The 20954-nt window shown below is 36.3% G+C and overlaps 1 protein-coding gene across 5 annotated transcripts in view; it reads left to right on the top strand.

Annotated features, from left to right (window-relative positions):
* The window catches only part of DENND1B (DENN domain containing 1B), a 252763-nt gene that overhangs the window by 38610 nt on the left and 193199 nt on the right, over positions 1-20954 (top strand). For 3 of the 5 annotated variants that reach the window (XM_029935402.1, XM_029935405.1, XM_029935404.1), the window contains exon 1: positions 18611-18747. The exons of 1 other annotated variant lie outside the window; for it this stretch is intronic. In XM_029935402.1, the coding sequence (XP_029791262.1) occupies positions 18735-18747 (13 nt within the window). In that variant the 5' untranslated portion in view covers positions 18611-18734. Of the gene's footprint in view, positions 1-18609; positions 18748-20954 lie in introns of those variants that run through there. One more of the 5 variants, XM_029935401.1, reaches the window with a different exon arrangement.

The following is a 20954-nucleotide window of genomic DNA, read 5'->3' as shown; positions in this document are numbered from 1 at the left end:
AATATTTATGCATATATATTATTATGGTATCCAGACTGTTAAAGTAATGGATCTTATTTTTTCTACTTTTTAAATTCTTCTTCAGACTATTATATAAGTAGGTACTCTATAGGTCATGTTTCGCAAAACATACAGTAGAAATATGAGACCGAAGTACAGAGTTTATACTGAAGCATAAAACTCCTGTCCCTTGATGTTGTTATGTTGATGCTGAGCATGGGGATGTTGTATGACAGACTGGGTGACAGCTGTGCACTTCTGGGTCAGCGTACGCCTAACATTGGCAACGTAAAACTTTTTATGAAGTGTTGCTGAGTTTTTTGAGAGAAAAAGAAATCACTAGGGAAATTAGTAAAAATTAGACTTATGTGTGTGTACTTTTTACTGAGACTCGAAATAATGCCATTTTATTATATTTAATATTTCTCTATATAATTTAAAAATTTTTTAAAGTTTACTTGTGAGAGAGAGACAGTTGAGCAGGGGAGGGGTAGAGAGAGAAGGGGACACAGAATTAAAAGCAGGCTGACAGCACAGAGCCTGACACAGGGCTCGAACTCACGAACTGTAAGATCACGACCTGAGCCAAAGTCGGACGCTTAACCAACTGAGCTACGCAGGATCCCTTCTATGTAATTTAAATTTATATGATAATTTACAGGTCAAAAAGGAATTTTATACTCATGACTTTAAGTTATTTTTTAATTTCCCAGCAACTCTCTATGTTAGGTTGAATAGCTGTCTACATTTTACTGATAAGAAATGAAAGTTCATGGAAGTGTTTATCCTAAAGGTTCCAAAGCTGTGAAGTGGCGGATCTGGCACTGAAAACTGGGTGTCTGAATACAGCCTCATGCTCTTTCTGCATGCCACATGTGTGCGTCGCGAATTTAGATTTATTTCTTTATTTTTTGAGTGTGGGCAGTTTATGTGCATTTGATGTAGTTTGATTTCTGCATGGGCTCATGGAACTGAAAATTTAAATTCTTAATCTAGTGAGATTGTGTAAGAAGTAAGTTGTAAACTTTCTCTATGTAATGGCTAAGTATTCAAAACTATCTAGAAGGTTTTTGTTAATGGTAAGCTCTTTAAGAAAGGCATAAAAAAGTATTTTTTAGTGTGTGTTCAGTCCATAAGTACTTATTTTAAATTGTCAATTTGATAATTAGGTTTAAACTATTGTGTAAAAATTTGTCAAGGATTGTATACTGATACATTCTCATACTGGATTTGTTCTGCTGTAGATACTAGTATTATAACATTAGACTCTACTTTAAGTCCTATTAACAGTATAAAGCTTCTTTAATGATTATTTACTTTATTAATATGTTTAAGGTTGGGACCATGTAATCAACTTATATACTTATTTGGTTAATGTGTTCTTAGTTGTACTGAGTTGGAAATGTTGACTATTAGGAATATATTCTTGAGTTACATTGGTTACTCTATCTCAGAGTATTTCAGAAGTACTACTACTTTAGTGAGAGGGTTTTTTGGCACGACGTGTTATTTTCCACCAGTCAGTGATATTTGTACTTGATTTGAGAAGAGGCTGGCTCTATCAACACATAGGATAATGATTTACTTGCCTTATTCTTTTTCTTTGTAGCCTTGAGAAATTCCAGAAAACAAAGTCTCTTTGTTAGAGGGAAAATACAGTCTTTATATGAAAAGCTTTGAATGCTTTTTTTAAATCAGAATACAGAAAGCTCTTTATCTTTTGATCCATTGGATTTACTTATCAACATAGGTATCTGCCTTGCTTTTCACTCCTTCCCTGGGTATTGTAGGGCAAATCTTTGGGACCGGCTGAGAGCAGCTGGTTTCGTTGGACATTAAAACGGCAAGTGGATGTGACGAAGGTTTATCTGTTTTGCAAAAGTGCTTTATAAGTGTAGTCTTTTCTTCAGCTTTTCTTTAGCTCATCCTTTCGTACCATTGCTCTACTTGACTTTGAGTCTAAGAGAACTTATTTTTAGTTCTACTTGAACCAATGACAATACAACCTTGCATAAATCCTTTCCCCTTTCTTGGCTCACATTCCTTTGGCTAAACAAGAGCTATAGACTACCCTGAAGCTCGTTGCAAGTTAAACATTCTATTATTTTAAGTGTATTTGTGTTTTGATTCTTTATCTGGATTATCAACTCACCAGAGACAAGGATTTTCTCTCACCTTTGGGAGTTTTCGTAGTATGTAGCATGACACATCATTTATAGTAATAGAAATTTGTTCACAGCTTCAGGATGTCAACCTTGGCTTTTTAAGAATCAGTTTTTCCTATGCTGTGTCCTGCTTATTGTTTTCTTTTTTCCATCCCTGACTTTTCAAATCATTCAAATAAAAATGAAAAACTTTCCAGGGATCTACCATGGCCCTATCGAGTCTGGTTCAGATCCCGTCTTTTTATGTTTATAATATCCTCTGCCATTCATTGCTCTCGCTCCCTCAGCTATAGCCAGACTGGCCTCCTTTCTGTACCGGGAACACATCAGACATGCTCTTGAAGCCTGTGCACTTTTTGTTTACTCTGCCTCGAATGCCCTTCCCGTAGATACCTGCATGACTACGTTCTTCAACTTTTTGCTCATTCTCAGTGAGACCCACCTTGACCAACTTAATGAAAATTACACACTTTTTTTCTCTGGCACTCATGAGTAAGTTATGTACCCAGCCCTGAATCAAGCACAAATTCAGTCGAATTGAACTATCTAACAATACTTTGGCACTTTACACATTGTAATATAGAAGTAAAAGTCTGATTTCCTAGAAGTTGGTAGAAGCATTTGTAGACTCATTTATGTTCTATTGGAATGGGGACTTCATTACTGGAATTAGGAGTGATGTTAATATCCTATATGGGAACCACATAGCTCCCCAGTAGAAATCAGGATCTTTGGAAAAATACAGAGTCTGATGAAGGAATATATATATATATATATATATATATCTTCATAATATCCACATATATCTATGATGGTTAAGATAGGCTCTTTCAGTTGTGAAGTTGGATTGAATTTGAGATGCTGTTTACCTGAAAATGTTATATTTGTATGTGTATGTACACGTACATAGATGTATACATATATGCATATTCTTTGAATCATTTATATAAAATGAAATTTGATAGTACAGATTCCTTAGGGTAATTGAATGGAATTATTAATCGTATCATAGCACATTACACATTATCATTTTCAGATAAAAGTCTGATTTCTTAGAAATTAGTGGAAGCGTTTTGGAGACTCAGTTATGTTTTTTTAGAATGAATTCATGTACTTCTTTTCCATCTGCTCATCTTTTTTGGTGAAAGTTCTGTTCAGCTCTTTTGCTTATGGAGGTTTTATATATCATGCACACATGTACAGGATATGTGTACTTTGTTTGATATGCAAACTTTTTCTCCCAATTGTGTCTTGTCTTTTCAGTCTCTTAATTTAGTAATTTCTTTTACAGAGAGACGTTCTTAGTTTGTTTTTTCCCATTTATTTATTTATTAATTTTTTGTAGTTTTAAGTTTTTATTGAAATTTCAGTTAACGTATGGTGTAATATTAGTTTCAGGAGTAGAATTCAGTGGTTCCTCACTTACATAGAACACCCAGTGCTCATCAAAGCAACTACACTTCTAAATACCCATCACCCATTAAGTTCTTAGCTTTGATCAAGTTCAGTTTATCAGTTTTCATTTTTATTTAGTTCAATTTATATCTAGCTTGCCTTTTGATTTCTCCTTTGACCCATCAGTTATTTAGAAAAGTATTATTTCAGTTCCAGATATTTGGGGGGATTTTCTAATGATCTTTCCATTATATTTTGATAATACAACCCCAGAGAATATACAATGTATGATTTGGGTCCTTTAAAACCTATTGAGACTTGCTTTATGACTCAGAATATGGTCACTCCTGTTAATTGTCATGAATGCATGTTTATGTCCTGCTTCTTTTGGGTGATCCGTTTCCAAGCCTCAGGTAGTTTCCTTATGTGTATCTACTAATCCGCACTCCGTGAAGACTTGGGCAGGATGGAGGGGTTTGGAGAGAGGGTGGTGGCCTGCTGCAGATGTCTAGAAATTTATGTGCAGTTTTCTCTTTTCTAGTCATTCTAGTTACCTTGGCCTATCAGCCTCCAAAATCCATCTCCTCATCTCAGGGAGAATTTTCTCTCCTTGTGCTACATGCTGGAAACTGTCCCAGACAGTAAGCTGGGAGCAATTGGAAGGCTTACTTACTTGTTTTCTGTCTATCAGGGATCACTGTCCTGCTCTGACTGATGTCTGAGAGTGGTTTCATATTTTTTTTTTCCAGATTCTCATTAGTTAAAGATGGAGAGTAAATCTAGCCCTTGTTACTTTCTCTTGGCTAGAAGCAGATGTCCTGTGTGTAGATTGTAAAAAGTACTGTGTTAAATATTCCATAGCTCTGGTTAGAGGAAAAGACATGGTAACTTCCATATGTGGGGCAAATAATTTTTGGAAATATATTTAGCACAGTAGTTCTGAAAATCTTCTGTCATCTCTCTTCCAAAAAAGATTCTGCATCAGCATTTCCCATTTTGTTGCTTCTTGACTTCACAATCCAAATTATTCTATGAAAGAGAGCCTCGTCCAGATTAGGTCATGTATTTGGCTTATTCAGTTCTGGCCTGGGGTCAGATTTACCAAGTTTGGATGTGGCTGCTGGGTCCTCAACCTGGGTATGGGCTGCTGCTGCCAGGAAAGAGGGGATTATTGTGTGACCTGGGCTGTCACTCCCTTTGTAGATTTAATGTTGTTATTTTTGGTTTTGGAAGGGAAAGATTTATTATGTCCAAATGAGAAAAAAGGACCTTAAACTCAGAATTCAACATTATTTCAAAATAATTGTCATGAAATCTCCTTCTCCAATTGTAATTATATTAGATACTCCTCTTTTTCCTGTTACAAGACAGTGGGTACCCATGCTTGCTAATGCATACTGGATCACAGAAAAGAGAAAATGTAATAAACACGCATCAGAGAAGTTAGTTTAAGTGCAGTTGAAGGGCAGTGTAAGTAGAGAAAATAAATTATAGGGAAATAATCAGATCCTGCTGGAAGAGAATGGGCTGGATTAGGTAGTTTTCAGGTGAATATCTATATATCATTTCTTTCCCTGCTATTTCAGCAGAATACTGGGAATTTTGCCATTAGAGCTAAGTAAGGCTTTATCTCTTCAAAGACTAGGTAATTGGAAAACTCAACTCTACCTAGACTGAAGGGAGATGTAGACCAGAAGGAAGGCAGATCTTTTTCTTTTAAAGCTGAGTTTTAAATACTTATTTTGAAATTTACCAATTTTTATATAATTGGAATCTTGAGGCTTTGCAACCTTTAGTAAACTAGATTCTTATTATCTCTGTGAACGTCTAGCTAAGGAAAGGGCCCCAAACCAGTAAGGATCATGGCTGTACTCTCATTGTAATGACTAAGTAGAATCTCTTGTAATACTTAATAGTAGGTAGCGGCAACACACCTAACAATAGAATGCAAACATCTCTATTTTAGGCATTCTGTCGTGCCTCCGGGGTGCAATGTTGCTACATGGAAATCCACAATTCTTTTAAAAAAGATTATTTTTAGAGAGACAGAGACACTATGAGTGGAGGAGGGGCAGAGAGCATCTCCAGCCAACTCTGCACAGCCCATGTAGAGTCCTGTCCTAGGGCCGACCTCGTGCCTTGTGAAACCATGAGACCATGACCCAAGCTAAAACTAAGAGTCAGATGCTTAACCGACTGAGCCATGCAGAAGCCCCACGTCCACAAATTTTTAAGAGCTGCTATTCTATGTTTGTCAGTATGATTTTTAGATTTACTAATTGGTTGGTTGAGAAATCAGCTTCCTGGAGCCACTTTAGATAATTTTTATGGGAAGAGGGAGGTAGGAGTGGAATATCCAGTTTTTAAAAAAAGCTTCCCAGGCTGCTGTTATGTATCTGAAAATTTGAAGTCATTGTCATAAGGAATAGGGCCGGGTTGGTGGAGAGATCAGCTACTTGAGCATGGGGAAGTTGACCTAGTCAGAGTCCCACTACTCTGTGGGGGAGGTTGCAGCTAATACTCTTATGCTGATAGATGTTTGCAGAAGAGTGGTAGTGTCCCTTATGAGGCCCCTATTTGAACAACTGGGATATGGTTGGGGTTGGGCAAGGGCTGACGGTAGGTAATACTATCATGCAATGAAAAAGACTGAGGAGGATTTGGACTGTGAGTAAGCCTTTGAATGTGTAAATAGACAGTCTTGGGTGGTTATCAAGAGAGGTGGCAACAGATTTTTGGTGTCTCTCATGAATGCTAGTATTGAGAAATCTCATTTATGAAATAAATATCAAAGAGACATTCAAAGGAATAGGGGGTTGGGTGTATACTGAATGGTTACAAAAAAGAGGAAGCTGTTTTCAGAACAAAAATATGGAAAACAGAAGAGAAAAACTATACACGATGAGTAGAGTGTTGAAGCAAATGAATGAGCCATTCCAGTGCGGCAGCCCTGGACTCTGGGCCTCGGTAGAGAAGGGTTACACTATCAGATCCATCATTAGTCATCTCGGGGATAATTTCTATGACATACATAGAATGTATCACTTCAGCTTAAAATATAAGAATGGGCAAGCCATTTAATCCCCTTGAGTCTTAAAATGAGTGGATTAGGTTAGATAATATCTTTGGTTCTCTCTAACTCAAAATTTTTCACTATTTACAGTCAATACAAGTACTGATCAGTGGCTGATGAACTCTAGAGAGAGGGCTGTTTCACAGTTATTCCAACCAATATATTTTCTAATTATATTTTGTAATTTATCAAAGCCTAAATACTCATTGTACATTGATTATGAGAATAAATGCATGTCTTTTGTTAAACTTGTTGGTCATGCCTTCTTGAAATTGTCAGGCTAATAATCTTTATAGGTTCAAAAAATGCACATTTGTATTTCCCTTAAGATTTGGGAAATCAGTTTATATAGCTATAAGGGCTACTTAACAAAAAATGATTGATTCCTTAGTTTTGTATACAGTGTTTACACACCTGTCTCTCGTTAGTTACTATCCATTAGTATTCTGCAGTTTCTTCTATTTTTTAAATTATTTATGTAGTATGTTATGGACAATTTTGGAAAAAAATTAAAAAGATTATTTTCTCATACATAAAAGGATCTATTTTTGTGCATTCCCTTTCAGATTTCAATATGAGCATACTTAATGAGGTTTTAATCATATATAATATAGTCTGAATAATTTTCATATTGGTGGCTGTCGTGGATGTGAATTATAAGATTATGTATATTTTAAAAACTGCAATCCTCTCCACAGCTGTAAATATTCATGAACTCACCCATAACTTGCCGCGCTTGAGAGAATTCTTTTACTACTATGATATCAAATATAAATTTGTCTGATATACTTAATGTTTACAGGTTTAAAATTTACAAATAGTTTTTATAAATCTGGTTTGGTTCATGTACCATTGTACTTCCGTTTTTAAGTTCTAGTCAAATACATGCTTTGTGGCTTACTTTCTCCTTTGTTCAACATTTAGTAACTTGTAGGATAGATAGATATTATGAAACATGAAAAAGATACGGGTTTTCTTTCAACTTCTGCATTTTGACCAGTTCCTTCAGTGATAAATACAGTTGTAAAATTTCTAATAAGAACTAGTAAATGTAAAAACAATAAGATGAAAACAATAAAAAGATAAAAAGATCTATTGTAATACGTTGAATGTATCCTTTAATTCGGCAGATTTTTAAATGCAAGAGATTAGAATGTCATAAATAAGCCTGTGTATTATTTTAAGAGAGCTTATCGAGGAAGGGGTTGTATGTTAGTAAATACACTTACTGACCCATGTGTGAATTAGTGACCAGGATTGTTAAGGCATTGAGTTCCAAAAGTTTTTCTCTTATCTTTATGTTAAACAATGGAAAGTTTTACCGTATGGTCAAATAACATCTTCATCAGGTTCTCAACAGGATACCTTAGTGAATTTTCAGCTGAGTGCCTGACAGGATTTTCTCCTCAGCTAGCGGGTTGGATGAGAGTCCAGACGCTGAGAGGCCGGGCTTTCGGGGGCCTCACAATATTGTTATTGTGCATGTGGAGTGGGAGCAGCTTCCTCTGATGTAGGGGCTCCGTGCCCAAGCCACGAAGACAAAGACACAGCTTTTGTTCTGGAGGAGAGGGGCTAATCCGACTGCTGCACCCGGCGAAAAACCTTTTATGCGAGAGGGGGGAAAATCTTTCCTGGAAGGTGAAGGGTTAGCAGTTTAACCTCTGACCATAAAATGAAAAGCCAGTAAGGAAGAGAAAGTGTTGGGAGGGGGGGTAAGGTAGAATGAAAAGAAGGAACATTCATCGAGGCCTGTATGTAGTGTTTATAAAAACAGGTTAAGCAGATGTCTGTCCAAGATGGATGCCTGAGTTCTAGTAGTACATGCCTGTTTTTGTCAAATGCATCTTTGACTTTATAGTCCTAACCATAGGTGTTTAACTTTATTTGAAGTTTGAATCATGCAGACCACACTATAAATGCAGGAAACAACAGAGGTGTAATATTTTTCTTTTGCTTTTCCTCTCTAAATGAAGAAGCTCCATTACAAATTTCTGCCAAGGTCAGAATATTCGTGTTCTTCCTGTGTGAGTGTAAGAGCCTGTTCATCCTTTTCTCTAGTTTTCCCCTAATCTCCTTATTGAATATGAGCGTGTGTCTTTACAGACGATAGAGAAGGTTAGTGCACGTCTCTGGTAAATAGTAAGACTCCCTTTGATTTGAGCTGTGGCGTTTTGGTACCTATTGTGCTAATACTAACAGGTCTTTGCGTGGTAGTGTTGTTATGCACCCCCAGGGAGGGGCTAGTTGCAATCTGATGCAACAAGAATCTGAAGACTTCTGTCTCCCAGTTTTACCAATACTGGGAATTCAGTGATAATCCAATTAGAATTGACGGAAGTTAAGTTGTTAATTAATCGTTGAGTCATCTGCCCTCTTAGATCAGCCAGTCTGGCTATTTGCTTCTTCTTCTGTTATCAACTAATATCAGTCTTCGGTAAGTATTAAGGTCTTAGGCATCTGGGCTCACTGCTTGGCTCTACTAATGTATGTAACTTATATTTGAAAGTAGCCATGTGTAAATGTGGGTAAACAGTGGCTTAGATTCTGTTATGTGAGACATAATCTAAAGCCGAGTCTGTCATGGTGTCACCTTTTAACTAATTTAGTATGTCTTCTGTTATTTGGATTTTCTCTGGTAACAATAGATGTGTCTTCATAGAATTACCCAGTTTCACTTTTACCCTGACAGAAAAAGAGAAAAGAGAGAGAGTGAGAGAAGGGGGAGGGGAAGAGAGTGTGTGTTGGCTAGACAGTGATGATGAGGCCAGGGAGGAGAAGGAGGGACAGAAAGTAGAAGTGGAGAGAGCTGAGGGAAGGGGGATGGAGGTGAGACATAGAAAATGGACGAGTTAGGTAGGGATGGGTGTCAATCTATAGTACAGTGCTGTAACTTTCAACTAATACACAGTCGAAGCTCATAAATATGAAAATTTGATAGGAATCATCCTTTAATACAAAAGTAGAGAAGGGGGTAATGTTATAAAAACAAGTAACCAGACTTGGGAATGTCCTGGATGGGGAGAGGTGGATTTACATGAAAGGAAAGAAATAGCTAAAAATAATGTGTGGTTTGGGCTAAAGCATCATCTGCATTCTCCAAGGGCACATTTCTGCATCCATATGTCCGTTTTTGTCCCGCATGCCTCACAATAATGAGTACTAATGATATCTGGTATTGATCTAAGGTCTCCATTGTGTTAAACACTGTTGAAAGGAGCATGTGTATGTACGCATGCATGCATATAATCCCCATTTACTCTAACAGCATCCCACAAGGTGCATACTATTATTGTCACTGCTTTCCAAGGAAACTGAGGTGCAGTGTGTTAAGTATTTTGACAAAGGTCACTCATAACTAGTGAGTGACAGTGCATGGCATGTCTGTGTGCAGTCTAGCTCCAGGGCTTAAACATCTAGCCTCTTTTTTTTTTTTAATGTTTGTTTGTTTATTTTTGAGAGAGAGTATAAGTGGGGGAGGGGCAGAGAGAGAGGGAGACACAGAATCTGAAGGAGGCTCCAGCCTCTGAGCTGTCAGCGTAGAGCCCAACACAGGGATCGAACCCATGAGCTGTGAGATCATGACCTGAGCTGAAGTCAGATGCTTAACCGACTGAGCCACCCAGGTGCCCTAAACACCTGGCCTCTTACCTACTATGCTGTGCTTCTCTAAAAATTCACTAAAGGTGTAATTATATATTACCTAAAGTTTTAATATTCAGACAACAGTCCCCTAACCCTTTGATTGTTTTACTTCCTTAGTATTTCTTGTACAATAACCTAAACAGGAATCAACTGCTCACTTTCTCAGAGGAGAACCTGGTGTTAAAGTACACAAATAAATATAAAGATTTCAAATTCATTTTTTTCTTCCTCTTTGTCTCTTTTTCCCAATACAGTTTCTTACTTATTTTTCTAAATGTGTAATGCTGTTTGTTCTCGCAAGTGACATACTTCTCTTTCTGATTCCTTTATTAATCTGTTTTAATCCATTGGCTGTCTGGTTTTGTCATTATTTCTTCCAAGTTATAACATGAATACTCTCAAGAACTTACCAGGTTTGGGGCTCCTGGGTGGCTCAGTCAGTTAAGCATCTGACTTCGGCTCAGGTCATGATCTCACGGTTCGTGGGTTCGACCCCCATCTCAAGCTCTGTACTGACGGCTCAGAGCCTGGAGCCTGCTTCAGATTCTGTGTCTCACCCTCTCTCTGACCCTCCCCTGCTCATGCTGTCTCTCAAAAATAAATAAAAAAACATTAAAAAAAAAACTTACCAGGACTAAGTAGCCTCTGCTATTCTTCAAAACTCTGCAGTGGCTCATATCCGTTGAGATTTCAACTTTCCTTTATGTTGTATTATGGAATTGTCATATGAAAGTGTCAACATTTATGAGCTTTAGTATGCTACTTTTTAGAGTAGTAGAATCTATTCTGTTTGAGACTATGTTTTCTTTGATAGTATGCTATAAAATTCAGACATCTCAAAAATATTGAAATTTCTATAATGTACATTTATACCAATTATGATTAAACAACCCATATCTGACTTGTTTAAAAAAGAGATGAGTGTGGTTCTTTAGTTCAAGACAACTGGTTTGTTAATACTATCCATTTTCATTTATTTTAAAAAGTTACCTTAGATTCAGCAAAATTAGAAGGGGATTCTGTTGCATTTAAGTGACACACTTAAATGAACTAAGCTGAACAAGAGCCATCTTGATTATAAAAACCAGCAGAACAGATAACAAAATTTCCAAGAAGTTGTTTACTTTAAACATACGATCAACCTTCAAGAACTTTTTTCTTTTCTGATTTGTACCTCCTATAATCACACAGAGGTTAAAAAATAACAGCTCCCCTGACACACATTTGGTTCATACAGTATTTATGAAATGTTCAATTATTTATCCCAATTTAAAAGTTAGGTAATTCTTCAGGCACCTGGGTGGCTCAGTCATTTAAGCATCTGACTTTGGCTCATGTCATGATCTCACGGTTCATGAGTTCAAGCCCCGCTTTGGACTCTGTGCTGACAGCTCAGAGCCTGGAGCCTCCTTTGGATTCCATGTCTCCCTCTCTCTCTGCTTCTGCCCTGCTCTCTCTCGCTCTCTCTCTCTCTCTCTCTCTCACTTTCTCTCTCTCTCAAAAATAAATAATGAAAAAAAATTTAAATTAATTTTTCTTCATGAAAATTCTGACTTTTCTTGAAAAAATTAAGAATACCTGTCAGCCTTGGGCCTACAGTCCACATGGCCGGAGCTATGTAACACCTGCCTCCGGAGAGGGGCACGGGGTCTGACTTTCACTGTGCACCCCTCCATTTTCTACATCTCCTGGAGGCGCACTCCACTCATTTACATTGCCCGTATATATCCTGCAGGCATTTAACCTTGAAATACTATTTCTCTCTCTTCTGTCTATAAAGAGGGAATATATTTGTGTAATGAATACAGAATACTTTGACTTTCTTTAGATTTTTAAGAAAATTTTACATTTTTTTGGCTTTATGCTACATTGATTGAAATATTGTTTGGCACAGGTAATTTGATTCCTTGGATTACCTTTCGGTGGAATTAATCAGACTTGCATTATAGATCCGCTCTCCTCAAAATAAGCAGATTCATGAAATTTATTCTGGAGAATTGATATGATAGGCATAATTTTATGTGCATTATATGTGTTTAGAGAGAATGAAAAATTCAGTAAAAAGCTGAAAAAGCTACTTTTATGCAGTACACATTAAGAATAGAAAATATGATTTTTGCCTTCAAGAGCTTTATTTAAATGAAGAGAGACAAATAAAATAAGTAGTAGCATAAAGCTGTGTATTTTGGAATAAGTGGTTCAAACGCCCTGTGTTGTGTGGAAGAGGGGCAGTCTGGTGGCTGCAGTGTTTTGGGAAGGTCTCCTAGCCTGGGTCCAGACTAATGTATAGAATTTGGAAAGATGGAGAAAACAGAACATAGGATTTCAAGAAAGGGATATAGTGTGTGTTAGGGCATGACTAAGTGCTTGGATTTGGAAATGAACTTTATTTATCTGAAAGACAGGAGGTCTAGAATGAGTAGAAAATTTGTACTTGAGTATGGTATGAAATTCTCTAGGATAGGTAGGATGTAATTGGGTATAAAGTGCAGGATTTTGCTATACTGACTAGTCTTAATACATGGAGTTATTTGTTGTGTAAAAATTGGGATGTTTTACTTGGGGACTAAAATACCTACATGGTTTAAAGACTTGAGTTTTGTTAATGTAGGCAGCAGGGAGTCACTGAACATTTTTCCGTGAAGAGAGACATAATAAAATACTCCCTTAAGAAGATGAATTTAGTGGCCATGTGTTGAGAAGGGCTGAGTGGCAGGAAGACTGGTTAGGCGATATGAGTGGATATGGAAGAAGAGGTTGGGTGAAAGCCATATTGGAAAGCAAGAACTGACATGATTAGGAAGTTGATTAGCTAAAGAGGATGAGGAAGGCACATTAAGGCTGATTCTGAGATTTTGGAAAAGCTTCAGTGCCTGGATTCTGTTAATAGAACACGATGGATAGCATTAAGTGTTAGATACTAGTTTTAGATGTTGGTGTAATGAAGTCATTGGAAAAATTGGGCATGAGATACAGAATTTTACTTTATTGATGCTTCTGAACACCTGTTTTTAATATATGGCATTATACAATATATTCTGAGCCCAGTGTTTGAGACAGTATTTGAAACTGGAAAAAGTTTGAAAGTTTTAAAAAGGTTTGGGAAAAAATAATTTCTTCACAGAAAGGTTGGGGCAGTGATTTTCAGCCCCTGCTGCACATTAGAATCACCTGAGGAGTTTTAAAACCTTGCAGACATCTAGGATAGTCTGGGATGTGGCCAAAGGAGTTGTTTTTTGAGGGAGAGTTGATATCCCTTAGGTTTTGAGCAGAAAGGATTAAGAATCACTCTATTTATATAGAGTAAATTGTGATGAATGGGAAATAGAGTTTCAGTAACAGTTTTTGAAGTTTTGTTTTAAATTATACATGGGGATGATCGTCTTTTTCCGTAACTTAAAAAAATTTTTTTTAATGTTTATTTATTTTTGAGAAAGAGAGAGAGAGAGAACACAAGTGGGGAAGGGGCAAAGAGAGAGGGAGACTCAGTATCTGAAGCAGGCTCCAGGCTCGGAGCTGTCAGCACAGAGCCCAACGCGGGGCTGGAACTCACAAACTGTGAGATCATGACCTGAGCTGAAGTCGGACACTTAATCGCTGAGCCACCCATGTGCCACCCCTAACTTTTCAACAAGAGAGAAAAGATTTAAATTCTCTTATGAGAGATTTAGTTGGATATTAGGAAGAACTTTCAAACATTGGGATGGATGGACCTTTAGGAGGGGAACTAGGAGATTTGGAGGAGTTTCTGTGTATGTGCGGAATATATATAGATAGGTACCTGTTTTAGTGGAACATAAAGGGGCCTGACATCCAGAGACAGGAGACAAGGCCTCTTGGGACCACTCTAGCCTAGTCTATAGTGTGTCGTCTTTTTCATCGGTCATAAATAGCTGCATCTTCTGTATACATTTATCTGTAATCTCACATGACCAGTTATCCTTGTGAAACTGCTTGCTCCTGTAGTCTATTTAGAATCCAACCCAATTGGCTTCCAAACTAGATTACTGTTTTCTATTCAAAATATATAACAAAGTCTTTTTAATCGTACGTTATAAGAGAAATGGGTGAAAATTACTCTAGGACTTAATTATTTGCAAGCAAGTTCTGGCTAATAGCTTTCTGCCCCTTCCAGGAAATCTCCTGTTGCCAGTCACTGTTGGATTTACCAATCATAATACTGACCTCAAAGGTTAATGATATATACCCTTTATTAAGGAAATTCAGGAAATTCTGGATACCATCAGGGAAGACTTTAGAAATAAAATAATATAATTCTGTTACAAACAGGAAGAAATGTCTACTCACATCTCTACTTTCATATATACCAACATAGACCTAAAAGTTTATCTCTTGTCATTGAGAACTGAAACAGTATCTGATTATGCCCATGTTGTTTATCATATTGGTTTTTCATTAACAATTTTGCTCATTTTTACTGTGGACATTTTAAAGGTATCACCCGGAAGTTCTTAGATCCGTAGGCTTCTCTAGCTTCAGGGTACAGATAGCATCACATTAATATTTAGACTTGAATGTTGACTGCTTGAAAGTACCTTCTAGATCTCTCTCCCATTTTGAAGTATTCATTCTTTTTAAGTATTTCTGTAGATCCCCCAGGGTCATCTCAGAGGAATTGCTTGCCTACTTCGCCTGCTGTGCTGCATGCCTTTGGTCTTGATGCCCCACTGCAGTGATTTCTCTAGACCTTCTTTTAGTGCTCCGCCGAGGCTGATGCACGTCACACTGACTGATGCTGACTGTCTCAGCCCGGCCTGCACATTTCATTATTGCTGCTTTTGGCCTCAGGATTGCCTTTCATGATGATGTAGCCAGTCACAGCTCTTTACACTTTATATGACACTTGATTCATCAGTGTGGAGTGCAGGTCTGCAAAGTGGGTAAGGAGGTAGTGCCTCATCATCTATGCAGAACTAGGGTAGATAAGGTTTTTGTAAAATACTGTTTTTTCCTTCCCAGAATGTCCATATGACACCAAGATCTGTGGGTCATGTAAGTTGGGATCTTTTGGGAGACTTTCCCTTTGACTCTTAGGCCCTATTGCCAGGAATGGGGTATCATCTTGTATGTTTTATTTAATCTGCTTCCTTCCCTTCTATTTTCAAATTGTCCATCTATGTCTGAATCCCAATCCCAATATTATGTAAGATCTCTGAGTTCTTTTATGAGGAGGTTCATTTTATATTTTATCTATGTTCTTGCAATAGCCTTATAACTAACTTCATTGCTTTGTTATCTTTCAGTTTATACTCAACATAGTGGTCAGGTGATCTTGATAAAATGCATTAGAGCCTTCTATTTCTGCAGTCAAATTCTCATCTGGTTGGTTCTCTTTCCTAGAATAAAAGCTAAATTTCTTTGTATGACTTACAAAGGCCGTGTGTTCTGCCAGGTCCCCCTATCTTTCTCACCTCTTGTTGTGTACTTGTTTTTATCTAACACTGTGTTTCAGAGACTTAAAAACAATTTTTTTTAATGTTTATTCATTTTTGAGAGAGATACAGAGAGACAGAGTATGAGTGAGGGAGGGGCAGAGAGAGAGGGAGACACAGAATCTGAAGTAGGCTCCAGACACAGAGGCCGGTGTGGGGCTTGAACCTATTCCATGAGATCATGACCTGAGCTGAAATTGAACACTTTAACCTACTGAGCCACCCAGGCACCCTGGAAAAAATACAGCTTTACCCTGAAGGCTTTATTAGTTTTTTTTCAAGGCTGTATAGTATTTCATAGAATAATTATGATATAACCATTTCCATACTAATGAGCATATATATTATTTTCAGGAATTTGTTAGTTGCACAAAGTGCTTCAGTAAATATTGTATGTATATATATATATCTGGGTACATAAAACATCATTTCTTGCATTATATATATATAATATTTAGAATAATTGTCTCTAATACTATAATCTTTAGATGTTCCTTTAGCAAGACTATTTTTGATAAATCTGTTTTGACTTTCTAAAAATATCTTTTTATTTTGTTCACAGCTTCTAAAAGACTAGTATACTTTTTCAAAAGTTTCAAATGTATTATTCCACTGTCCTCTGGATTCCATTGCTGCTAATGAGAAGTCTATTGTCAGTATAATTTTATATAGATATTGATTAATTAATTTGGAGTTATCTTTTTGTCTAGGATTCTTTTATTATAATGCTTCTAGATGTGTCTTTCTTGAGATCTTAAGTTTGTTGCAGTCTCCAATTCTGAAGATTTATGTCTTTGATTGTTTTAGGAGAATTTAGTCATTATTTCTTCTGATGCTGTCTCTCTCCTTGCCTTGTTTTTTTACACCTCTGTCTCTTAGGTCTGGTACTTTAGAACTCTGAATGGACTTATTATATTACTCTTCACTTTTCTGAACCTCTTTTATATTTCTCATTGGGGAAGGGTCTCTGTGTGCCTCAGTCTGTTTAATATCTCTTGTGTCTAATCAAATTCACTGCCTCTTTTCAGTTGTATATAATCTGTTGATTCCATATATTGAGATTTTACTTAAATAGATTATGTATTTTATTTCTTAAAATTCTTTATTACTTATTTTTTAAAAATTTTTAAATGTTTTATTTATTTTTGAGACAGAGAGATTCAGAGCATGAGCAGGGAGGAGCAGAGAGAGAGGGAGGCACAGAATCGGAAGCAGGCTCCAGGCTCTGAGCTATCTGTCAGCACAGAGCCCGACGTGGGGCTCGAACCCATGAACGTGAGATCAGGATCTGAGCTGAAGTCGGAGGCTTAACCGTCCCTCTTTATTACTTATTTGTTTATTTCTTAAAATAAAAAAATTGCCTTTTTAAAAAAGTTTATTTTTATTCATTCTGAGAAAGATATAGACCAAGTGGGGGAGGGGCAGAGAGAGAGGGAACCAGAATCCCAAGCAGGCTCTATACAGTTTCAGTGCAGAGCCCATTGTGGGACTCAAACTCACAAACCACAAGACCATGACCTGAGCTGAAATCATGAGTCAGACGCTTAACTGGCTGAGCCACCCAGATGCTCCAAAATTTTCCTATTTTGAAAAAAAAGAAAGAAAATAAAATCTCTCTTTGCTTGCTCATGTTTTAAGTCTTTATTCTTTAATCATTTTAAACATTCTTATTACATATACTGTTTCAGATAATTTCAATGTTTTAAGTCTTTGAGGGAGAAAGGGGACTTAATTCTGTTTCTGATGGTTTGTAGATTTTTCTATAGTACTGAATTGCAAACTCATCTTTGGCAAGACTTGGTTTCACTTTCTCTTCTAGAGGACAGACCTGCTTGCCTGAGTATCTCTCTGGTGTCACAGAGTTCATTGTTAGGCTCTGGAAATACAGAGAAAAATATGATGAGGAGTTACTGCATTTATATTAAATCCCATAATGAATTTATTTGTTTGAGTCTTAAATTTCTTCTCTATTTAATTTGATCCTAACGAGTTATTTTGAAAAAAGTAGATGACATGGCCTGATGTGGTGCTTTGATATTCTGTTGTAATTTTATTTTCATTTTAAAACTAGTTTTAAAATGTTTTTACTAGTTATTCTTAATATAGCTCACACCGATTTTCATTTTAGCAAGTTTTGGGTTATTTTTATAGCTAGTATATTCATTATCTTTGGCTTTTTTCCAAAGGATTGAAAATGTGTCTGTTATATCCAGGAGTGCTGGAATCTACTATACTTAAGACTATCTATCAAACAAGAGAAGCTTTGACCCGATTTGCACTTTTGTTTATAATTATTTTTTGGTGTAATATACAAATTATTTTAAATATGATAAATACACTGAAACTGCTTTATGAAGGTCAATTAATTTTACATTTCTGAGGTTTCATGTTAATGCTGTATTTCTTGAAAATCTGTTTTAGTTTGAAGAGTTAAATATAAGTACTGTGGATATAAACACATCTTTTTATTTTTTATATACCTATAGAAGGAATATATAAAAATAACAGTCTGAGAGCTAACAAAATATGGCCTATTGCCTGCTTTCCTGTTTAAGGGAGTCATGATGACAGCTCTTGGTTTGGGATGTGATGAACATCTCAGCTGTCTAAAAGGTATTTGAGATTTTGTATGAAAGACTATCTTCCTTATAAGCAACCTATTAACTCCCCCTCCTACCCCATGTTCTTATAAAAACTTTTGTGTTGGCTTTAAATGATGGGTATCTGAAAAACGTCAAAACATTGATTCTCAGTTGTAAGTTCCTTGTCATAGATTAATCAAGATTGAACATCTGTGGTACAGCATTTCTTTCCCTTTTTGTTGTTGATTTTTTTTTTTTTAACTCTCATGAAGGGCCCTTGGGACAGAAGGCCCCTCACTGTTGATGGTTCGATTACTATGATCACCCACCGCTTCAGAGGAGTGCGAAGAAAAGCAATTGCTTTCTTTGTCAAGGTGTTTTCAATTCAATTCTCACCCATTAGCCCTGTTTGGTTAAGTTTGGAATGACTCTATCAGGTGATTGATGAGGGTTTTCATTTTATTATAATAGATCTTATTTAAAAGAAATGGAAGTAGCAAAATGATATATCTAACTGACACGGATTATATTTTTCTTAAGTTCTTTGAAGCTCCATTTTCATTGCTTTAGCTAGAATTTGTTTATGTATGAGTAATGAGAGCTTCATTGTTTGCAGTTGTGATGCTAATTTTAGATCATTCTAGGAAGAAACATTTGGAAAGACTATAATTATCAATTGAATTCCTTCTATAGTTTGAGTTTCAAAAGCAACCTAAATAATTTTACTGGAGGAATTGCTTGATTATCCAGATAATTCTTCAGAGTGAAGATAAACACAGTGGGATCATTAGATTAGATGTTTTTTTGCACCACTGCTTATATATGTTTTTAAGAGGGTGAACATACTGACAAATTTCCTAAATTGGGTACTTTTAATTTAAATATGTACGTTATGTAGGGCCACAAAAAGAAGTGTGATCTATGCTATTTTTATAACTGGCTATAACATAAAACATCTTCAAATAATAATTTCATTGCCTTGAGCTTTTTTAATATATGTAAATGAAACTCAAATGATACAATGAAGAATATTTTATCTCCAGAATGAGAGTGTATTGATTTGGATCTACTAGTAATTAATGTCCATTTCTAAGTTACTTCACACACATTTTCAAGTATTGTTCAGAGGAAATCAGTCGGGTGTAGGTCATTATTTTACAAAAAAAATTAAATATATGGTTTGATAATATCTTCCTATAGTTAGGAAGTTTTCTTTCTTTTTAAAAAATTTTTAATGTTTATTTTATTATATTTAAAAATTTTTTTAATATATTTTATTTATTTTTGAGAGACAGAGAAAGACAGTGTGAGCACGGGAGGGTCAGAGAGAGGGAGACACAGAATCAGAAGCAGGCTCCAGGCTCTGAGCTGGCTGTCAGCACAGAGCCCCACGTGGGGCTTAAACCCATGAACCGTGAGATCATGACCTGAGCTGAAGCCGGCCACTCAACTGACTGAGCCACCCAGGTGCCCCTTACTGTTTATTTTTGAAAGAGAGAGTGAGCGAGCATGCATGAGCAGGGCGGGGGCAGAGACAGAGGGAAATACGGAATCTAAGACAGGCTCTAGGCTCTCAGCTTTTAGCAGAGCTGGAACTTGGGGCTGGAACCCAAGAACCCATGAACCGTGAGATCACGACCTGATCTGAAGTCAGAAGCTTAACTGACCAAGCCACTCAGTAAGGAAATTTTCCAAACTTGTGGATATGCCTTAAACTGATGTCCACTCAATGAACAATCAAATTAAAGATCACCAAAGTAGAAAAAATTTGGCTTATTCATAGTGTGCTTTTATATGCAGCAGCATATTTTAGAAAGGATGTCATATTAGAAACAAGGATATCTGGATTCTAGTCTTGGCTTCAATATTAGTAGCTTCAGACATGGGTTACAATAGAACTTCCTGAGTATAGAGTGATAAAAAAGAGTCTTTAAGGCCCTCTCCCATTCAGAAAACTCTATGATACTATTCATACACAATGAACCTTTTTTTGAAAACTCCAAAAAGGGGTGGAGGACAAAACAGAGACCTTAACTTAGTTTTTACATTTGCAGATACTGGCATTTATTCTTTCTATTATTCAATTTGGAACTAATTGCTTAAATTCTATGAAAGAAAGCATTGTAAGAAGGCACAACAAAAAGTTATTTTCTCACAGATATCTCACATAGGAAGGTACAAAAACGATATATATCTTATTTAGATATGGACTGCCAGTGTTTACGTGTATGGCATGCAGGGATAAAAAGAATAGTGGACGATATATCTTCATGTGTATGTAACTATAGCCCCCCATCATTGTTCCTCAAATCATATAGTTCCAGTGTCATAAAGCACTTAACTTTGAAATAAAATGATTTTCATTTTTCCATCGAAGTGGAATTATAGTATTAATAATTATCAGCACAGGAATGTTTTTTTAGACAAAATTGTTTTTTCAGACTTAGTAACAACTTTTTTGCAAAAATTATCTCCTCCTATAACTGTTATGGTAGATGTTTCTTCCTAGCCCTTTGAAGATATACTTTTTGCCAAGCAAAACATATATGTAATAAAGGAAATTCTGAATTGTTTATTGTCATATTTTAAAGAATATTTCCAGCCAGGAAATACTAAATTCTTTTTTAAAAAGTTTTTTAAAGTT

Source organism: Suricata suricatta, chromosome 3, assembly GCF_006229205.1.
Source record: "Suricata suricatta isolate VVHF042 chromosome 3, meerkat_22Aug2017_6uvM2_HiC, whole genome shotgun sequence".
NCBI classification, from domain to species: domain Eukaryota; kingdom Metazoa; phylum Chordata; class Mammalia; order Carnivora; family Herpestidae; genus Suricata; species Suricata suricatta.
The sequence above is the reverse complement of the archived record's forward strand: the minus strand, read 5'-3'. Positions and strand labels throughout refer to the sequence as shown.